Genomic DNA, 9,211 nt, shown 5'->3' on the forward strand with positions numbered 1-9,211 from the left:
TACATATAATAAATATCATCAGTAAATTTTACGTGATAAATTAATAGAAAAACATAATATATCTATTGTCTATTATTATAAAAAACTAAATTAATACTTTTTTCTTTCAGAAACTAATTAATCTGGTATCAAAATATTCATGTGCCTAATTTCTTTCATATATAATACTCCTGGCCCCGTATATAAAGAAAAAAAAAAGTATATATGTATTATTCCTTTTACGTAATTCTTATATTTCTTATTACATAATCAAGTAGCCATAATAACATAATGATAACAAATAGTAAAATTTTTGTAATCAATAAGGTCTCTCTCCAATGTAATTGCCAGGAGGATCATAGTTGCAAGTAATGAAACTGCCACCATTATTGTCACAAATGACTTTGGCACAACCAACACGCAATGTGTTGCCCCAAATCACTTGAGTGTAGTGGCCACACATTTGATTATCAGCACATATGTTTAACAAGTAATTAAAGTATGGTTTCTCATCTACCCACATTTTCACAGCATCAACGCCAGAAAGATCATTGCTGCTGCTCCATGCAAGGTTCTCTCCATAGGGACCATGTGAATGGATTAGCTGGCAATCTTGTTTACGTTGATTGGCATAATTTTGTGCATATTTTTCAAGGGTTTCGTCCCAAACCAAATTCGGTTCACCCAACTCTGATCTTGCTATGTTGTGTGCATCAAGATAGTCGTTTGGTGAATCATGACCATAGACATAATCATTCGTAATGCATAATAAGCCGAATAAGATACAAATAAGAGAAAATGAAATCTTGCATGTTTTCATATTCTTGTTTTCTTTTTGTAGTGTAATGTAGGAAGGTGTTTGATGGAAACTATTCGAGTTATAGAAAGGTATTTATAATAAGAATTAATTTTAATATGTGGAAGAGTAATTAACAAACACCGTTTTAAAAGATTATCTATAATAATAAAAATGGAAGAATTTGTTACTGCTTTCAGCATTTTGTTACTTTGTAGTCTGTACATTCCATAAATATATATGCATAAGGTTGAGTTATTTGAAACTACAACTCAGCAAATCATATCTTTGAAACTAAAAAAGATTCTATCTGGATGACAAGACATATCCTTAGTTGTATGAAATTCCAAATCTATCCAGCATAGAATAGATTAATATATAAGAAGATTTTTAAGTATACCGTCATACCGGTGTATCAGTAATTTTTAACCGTTGATCTTAATTATATATATTATATATATTTTTTATAATTAAGATCAACAATTAAAAATAACTGAAACACCGGTATGACGGGACACTTAAAAATTTTTGTAATATATAATAGCATAACTAACATGCATCTTGTAATACTGCATTTTTTGCAAGTTTAGAGTAGCTAAAAATACAGAGATTTGATGACTCGTGGAGGAGTTAATGTGATGGGACTTTGACCCATCAAAACTCAAACGATAAATAATAATTTTTGTAAACAATGTGAATAATATATTTTAAAATTGATCCAATAAAATAAAAAAATACTCTATTTTTAAATTATCTCTTAAACCTTAATATTAGAATAACTATCTGTACACTTAGTGAATTATAAACATTTAGTCATTGTTAACTGTGCATGAATAAATCGAATCAAAAGAAATAGCTATCCAATTAAAAATAATAAATATAATTATCTTCATATATATTAAATTGAACATCTAATATATCTATTGTTTATATTGTTTAGTATTTTCATTGTCTACCTATACTTTTCCAAATTCAAAACATATATATAACTTTTGTGTGTGTGGTGTTAATTAAAATACATACCTATATATACCTTTTATTATGAGTATGTTACAGTGATTATTATAATGTTTTAAAATGTGTTATTAAAATAAAAATAATATTTTTTATTATTAAATAACATTTTATAAAAAATATTATTTAAAAAAATAATATTAAAATATTAAAAAATATGATTTTAATTTTAACCATACTTATGTAGTTAAAATTATAGATAAACCTCCTTAAATAATGTTGAAAAATGCTTTTGTGCGAGACATTCTTCATTCAGATGTCTCCATGAGTTTGAAAATGGTGTGTGTTAAATGCTTTGTCGCTTCTTCACCTAAACATCCGTTAATCACTCTTTTATGATCGATCGATGATCATCATCATGTAGCGTCTGGTGATTGGGGAGCAAACAAGCCCTATAGGTTGGATTGTTATGATAATGGTACGATACATCATACAGAGGTCCCATGCATTATTCCAGAAATGAACTTGACGCATTGTGGATCCATTCAATTCACGCCTTCATTGGATTCTTCCAAGTATTAACTAATTAACTTCTCAAGGATATAGTATACTTTATTTATGGGCTTGTCCTTCTATTTTATATTTCCTATTATGCTATTATTTTTTTATTTATTAATAAAAAATATAAATAATTATATCTTTATATTTTTTTGTGTAAGAATTTATGTTATTATGGTATAATGTTATATTTTAAAAAAAAATTAAATTAATAAAAAATATAAAAATAATTATATTTTAAAGTAAGAAATTCAAAAATAAAAAACACAAAAAAAAAAAAACGATGGCCTTAGCTCATGTTACACACTTACACCCACATGCAATGGGTCCACTCTACTTCGCATCATATAATCTATGTGCTCAGAGAATCTCATACTTTTATGCAAGTTGCTATGGTAAATGGTTTATTTACAGGGAGATTTTAGGGAATAGATTGTAAAAAATATCTATAAACTAAATTATATGATAAAAATATAAATTTATAATTTTTTTTATAGGATGAAAGAAAAATTAAAAAAGTTAGAATTTATATTTTGAATAATAATAAAATAATAAAAAATAATTATAAAAAAATTTATATTCTCTCTATATAATTTTAATTTGTATAGTAGAATGTTCTATCTATAAATATAGATTTGTGGCATTATTTTTGTACTAAGATTTGGCACTATGAAATTTGTGTAATTCTTAAATGAAATAAGTGTTAGAATATTTGTTAGAATATTATAATTAGAGTAACAAATAATAGGATATCAGAGATAATCAAGAAAAATCAATTATATTTATTTAGGATACTTTTTGTATTTAGTTTTCTAGAATTCTATATTAAGAGAGTGATTGTAAACAAAGAATAAAGAAGAAAATACATTAAAAACCTTTCCCTGCTTCCCTCTCTGTTACCTTTGCTTGTGTCTAACCTTTCCTAATCCTCGATACTATCTTAAGATGGTATCAGAGCGATGTTAGATCCTGGGAACCCAGAAACCAACATCATTGTTCCAATACCCTAAACACAAAAAAAAAAAACCCAAAAAAAAAAATGTCATATTCAGGGGATGAAATTAGCAACAACATGAACCAAAACCAAAACCAGAGTAACTCCTCAATCATTACTGATGAGCTAACTTTGCAAATTGTAAATATGCTTCGTAATGGCCTACAAATTCAGCAAACACAAGCCAATCCTGACAATTTGTCAATTAGTTTTAAATTAAATGGAGACAATTATCCATTGTGGGCAACACTTATGAAGAAAGTTGTCGGTAGCAGAGGAAAGAAAAGCCATCTGACAGGTATTCCCCCTGCACCAGAAGAGAGAGAACCAGAATATGAAAAATGGGAACAGGCAGATCAAGCTGTCTTTACCTGGATAATTCAAAATATTGAGACGAGTTTGATGAACAATGTCTCCCAATTCCCAACCGCAAAGGCTTTATGGGAGGGATTGGCTACAACCTATGGGAGCAGCACAGACTCAGTACAAATCTACGATTTACACCGAAAAGTAAACACACAAAAACAGGGACAGGATACCCTAGAGGAATTCTGGAATAAATTACAGGCTATATGGATGGCTATTGACAGAAAACAACCGAATCCTATGAAGTGCTCGGATGATATTGCAATTTTCAACAAAATTAAACAAGAACAGAGACTATATCAATTCCTAACAGGAATAGATGAAAAATTTGAAGCCATTAGAAGAGATCTTTTGATGCAGGAGAAGACCCCTTCAGTGGAGTCTGCCTATGCTGCCGTCAGAAGAGAGGCGGCCCGACTCCATATTTTGAAGCCTACCACCAGCAGCAGAGGGGACACATTATTAGGGAAGGTCGGAATCGGCCTAATCGCAAGAAACAGACCACAGGGACAGGGATGGAATCGCTCAGAAACTGCCGGACGGCGTTCATCACAGCGAGACAAAGAAGACAAAAGCCACCTCCATTGTACTCATTGCGGAATGAAAAAACACACCAAGAAGACTTGCTTCAAAATCATGGGTTATCCCGAATGGTGGGAAGATCCCAAACAAAAAAATTGCAAAGCCGCCACCATAGTGGGCACTCCGAAGACCGCCAGCAGCAGCGGTGGTGACGCAGGAAGAGAGGAAGAAACAAAATCAGCAGTTGTTCATGGAAAAGCCGCGGCCGCTCATGGAGGTAAAAGAAGAGAGGAGGTGGCGCATAAGGGAGAAGGAAATGGAAGTTCAGAAGAGAATGGGAACCCTAATGGGTCTCCTGAGCAAAATGGCCCACTAAAAAAAGGAAGCCCAAATTCCTTCTCCCTATGACCCAGCCGAAAGCCCAAAATATTTTAAAATATCCCAATGAGAAAAATATACCAGCCCAAAAAAATCTTATCAGTGGATTTTTTATTGTGGGGCCACTGACACCATGACCCATGATCCTCATGATTTTGACAGCCTCTCCACACCTGTTAAAACTCATATTGAAACAGCTAGTGGAGAATTAATTGCGGTTCAAGGAAAAGGCTCCATTAGTTTTTCAAAAAAATTAAAATTAAAAAATTGTCTCTATGTCCCTGCACTGTCATCAAAGTTACTTTCTGTAAGCCACGTTACAAAGGAACTAAATTGTGTGGTTCTCATGTTCTCTACTTTTTGCCTTTTACAGGACATTCTTACGAAGGAGATCATTGGGCGTGGTACTGAACATGGAGGTCTTTATTACGTTAATGAGGTTGTTCACAAGGGACATGCCATGCTTGCTCACGGAACGGTTACAAGGCAACTCTGGTTATGGCACAGACGCTTGGGACATCCTTCCTTTGGGTACCTTAAGATTTTATTCCCTAGTTTATTTACTGGTAACACTGAGCCCATCAAATGTTAAACTTGCATTCAGGCAAAGAATCATAGAGTTACTTTTTTTTTCTAGCAACACTAGAGTCAATTCTGTTTTTTCATTAGTGCACTCTGATGTGTGGGGTCCAGCTCCTAATTCTCATAATAATCAATTTCAGTATTTTGTGTTATTTGTGGATGATTTTTCTCGCATGACGTGGGTATATTTTCTAAAACATAAATCTGAAGTACCCGACAAGTTCTATGCATTCTATCAAATGATTCTCACTCAGTTTGATAAAAAAAATTCAAGTACTTAGATCAGATAATGGTGGTGAATTTGTGAACAAATTGATGCAAGAGTTTTTTAGAGAAAAAGGCTTAATTCATCAAACTTCCTGTCCAAACACACCCCAACAGAATGGTGTGGCAGAACAGAAAAATCGTAAGTTACTAGAGATGACTCTGGCCATGATTTTTGATGCAAAGGTTCCGACACGTTTGTGGCCTGAAGCTGTTGCTACCTCAGCCTATCTTCTGAACAAGCTACCCTCTCAGACCCTCAATCACAAAACACCCCTACAGATCATAGCTACTCAATCTGACATCCCTCCTGTCCAAATGTTACCACCACGAGTTTTTGGGTGCTTTGTGTTCGTCCATATACCCAGAGCTAACCGAACCAAATTTGACCCATGTGCTGAGAAATGTGTCTTTGTTGGGTATGCTACGCATCAAAAGGGGTATCGATGTTATAACCCAATCACTCATCATGTACATGTAACTATGGATTGTGATTTTTTGGAATCTGAATATTTCTTTAGCAGCCAACTTGATGTTCAGGGGGAGAAAACTAGTAGTGAACCACCAAGTTGGTTGGTTAACCTGAGTTGCCAAGAAACTGCTCCAAAAGAGCAAGTAGATGGAGCCAACGAGCATGCCTCTGTTAACGAAGAAGAGACCAACACAACCAATGAGCATCCTTCTGAGAATGTCCAACAAGAGGTAAGTGACCTTCACTTTGCTGAGTCTTCTCCTGTTATGAATGAAGTCACTAACAATGACAGGTTAGAATCGGAACCAGAACCTTTCACACTTCCGCCGCGAAGAAACAGAGGGGTACCACCTGTCCGATATTCTCCAGAACATGTTCCTCGAAATTTAAAATATCCTATAAAGACAACCAGAGAAGGAGTGGTAGACATTGCAAGAGCTTTCCTTACCTCCCTTCTAGCTGAAGACATTCTCAGAACAGCTCAGGAAGCCAATAAGAAGGGTGAATGGTGAAAAGCTATGAAAACAGAGATGGAGGCTCTTGTAAAAAATGAAACTTGGGAGAGGTGCATTTTACCAGCAGGGAAGAAACCAGTCGGGTGTCGATGGGTCTTCACCATCAAACACAAAGCAGATGGCACCATTGAGCGATATAAGGCAAGGTTGGTGGCAAAAGGCTATACACAGACATATGGCATTGACTACTCAGAAACTTTCTCACCAGTTGCAAAGATTGACACCATCAAAGTACTATTTTCAATAGCAGCAAATGAAAACTGGCTACTCCATCAGTTTGATGTCAAAAATACTTTTTTACATGGGGATCTGAAAGAAGAAGTATACATGGAAGCTCCTTCAGGGTTCTCTTAAGATTTCCAAAGAAATGAAGTTTGCAGATTGAAGAAAGCACTTTATGGGCTTAAGCAGTCTCCACGTGCTTGGTTCGGAAGGTTTACAGTGGCCATGAAAAGGTACGGGTACAAACAAAGCAACTCTGACCATAGTTTATTCTTGAAAAGAAAAGGAGATATGATCACGTGCCTAATAATATATGTGGATAACATGATCATAACCGGAAGTGATTTGAAAGTAATTGCAAAACTGAGGAATAACTTGTTCAGAGAATTTGAGATGAAGGATTTAGGAGGACTAAAGTACTTCTTGGGAATAGAGGTTCTTCGCTCCAACAAAGGGATCTTTATTTCTCAGAGAAAGTACATCATGAATTTACTTGCAAAAATAGGGATGGTCGATTGTAAGCCAGCAGATACTCCTATGCAAGTTAACCACGGTTTAAAGTTTGAGGAAGGAGCTAATCTAGCAGATAAAGAGAGGTACCAATGGTTAGTTGGGAAATTGATTTATCTGTCACACACTTGACCAGACATAGCATATGCAGTGGGGGTGATAAGTCAGTTTATGCACCAACCTCAAGAGGATCATATGGAAGCTGCCATGAGAATTGTTCGGTACTTGAAGGGGACACCAGGAAATGGGATCATGTTCTAAAAGAATGGGCACTTAAACATTGAGGCTTACACTGATGTTGATTGGGCTGGTAATCCAAATGACAGAAGATCTACATCGGGCTATTTTTCTCTTGTAGGAGGTAACCTGGTGACATGGAGGAGTAAGAAGCAGAAAGTGGTTGCTCTTTCCAGTGCTGAAGCTGAATTTTGGGAAATTGCCAAAGGTATAACTGAAGTTTTATGGATCAAAAAACTGATGATCGAGATTGATTTTCCACCACAACTACTAAGTCAATTAAAGTGTGATAATAAGGCAGCAATCAGTATCTCAGAGAATCCTGTGCAACATGACAGAACTAAGCACGTTGAAGTTGATAGACACTTCATTAAGGAGAAGATTGAGGATGGCAGTGTTGAGCTTCCGTTTGTAAGGTCAGAAGACCAGTTGGCAGACATCCTCACCAAAGCCATTGTAGGCAGAGCATTTACCCGTGTCCTTAGCAAGCTAAGCATTGGTGATCCCACTGCTCACCTTGAGGGGGAGTGTTAGAATATTTGTTAGAATATTATAATTAGAGTAACAAATCACAGGATATCAAAGATAATCAAGGAAAATCAATTATATTTATTTAGAATACTTTCTGTATTTAGTTTCCTAGAATTCTATATTAAGAGAGTGATTGTAAACAAAGAATAAAGAAGAAAATACATTGAAAATCTTTCCCTGCTTCCCTCTCTGTTACCTTTGCTTGTGTCTAACCTTTTCTAATCCTCGATGCCATCTTAAGAATAAGATGACTAACATGAATTAAAAAATATTAATAATTTGTTTTGTAATTAAATTTTAATTATAGAATTAATTTTTTTTATTGGGCTACCAACCTAAACTACGTATCAGTTATAACTTTGTTATTAATATTTTTGTAACCCAATGACAACAGCTTTTTTTTTTAAATACAATTATATGTATATTTCTTTTCACTTTAATTCTAATATTTATTTTTTCTTTTTCAGGGTTTGATTCTTTTTCAAAATTTATCCCATACAAATATTGAAGTTAATTTAAAATTAATCTTCTTGTAGGATTCATTTTTATTGTTATTGTTGTAATAATTTTAGCCAATGCAAAAATAGTACTCAATAAAAGTAAAAATATTGAAGACAATAATAAAAATTAAATTAATGTTAACAAACTATAATTTTCACTACAAGAAAAAGTGTTTTTTTCTACACTAAAAATTGACGGTTATTTCTGCTGTCGATATTTATCGACGGTTTACTGTCGATATTGCTAAAAAAATAATTAAAAATAAAAGAGTAAAAGACAAATAGGTCCCTGACCTTTTTAAACGCGGACATTTTTGTTCCTCAGGATTGAAAAATACAATTAAATCCCTCACCTTTTAAAACGGTTGACAATTATACCCCTCCGTCCAGTTGCGCTGAAAACGGCAACGGAGGATGCTGACTTGGAGGGGTAGAGAATGACGTGTCCGTTTTATCTGATGATGTAGACGGGGACAAATTATTAGTGGACAAATTCGTCCTTTAAGTCCAAAACGACGCCGTAAGCATCCCCCACCTTATTTTACCTTTTGTAATCCCCATAACACCCAAAAATCTCTCCAGATATTACAGAAAACCCTACCAGAAGCCCAATAGTTTCTTTTTCCCTAAAAAAATTTCTTCCTTCAGTTGAAGGTGGTGGTGTGCTTAGTAGACGTCGTGGCTGGCAAAGGGAATAGCAAGCTTCGCCTGGCAAGAAGCAGCCATCTTCTACAGAGGTAAGAGTAATAGTCGCATGTATACCTGTGTTGTTGTTCAAATGTTTGTGACAATATAATGCATGGGGTTGGGTTTAGGGGTGATTGCATGTTT

The 9,211-nt window shown here is 34.4% G+C and overlaps 1 protein-coding gene across 1 annotated transcript; it reads right to left on the reverse strand.

Annotated features, from left to right (window-relative positions):
* Window positions 1-283: 283 nt before the first annotated feature.
* On the reverse strand, window positions 284-811 carry LOC112784115 (pathogenesis-related protein 1-like). Its single transcript, XM_025827234.3, has one exon. The coding sequence runs from the start codon at window positions 797-799 to the stop codon at window positions 299-301; it is 501 nt and encodes a 166-aa protein (XP_025683019.1). The 5' UTR covers window positions 800-811; the 3' UTR covers window positions 284-298.
* Between the last annotated feature and the right edge of the window lie 8,400 nt (window positions 812-9,211).

The sequence above is a fragment of the Arachis hypogaea genome, chromosome 20 (genome assembly GCF_003086295.3).
Source record: "Arachis hypogaea cultivar Tifrunner chromosome 20, arahy.Tifrunner.gnm2.J5K5, whole genome shotgun sequence".
Lineage (NCBI taxonomy): Eukaryota > Viridiplantae > Streptophyta > Magnoliopsida > Fabales > Fabaceae > Arachis > Arachis hypogaea.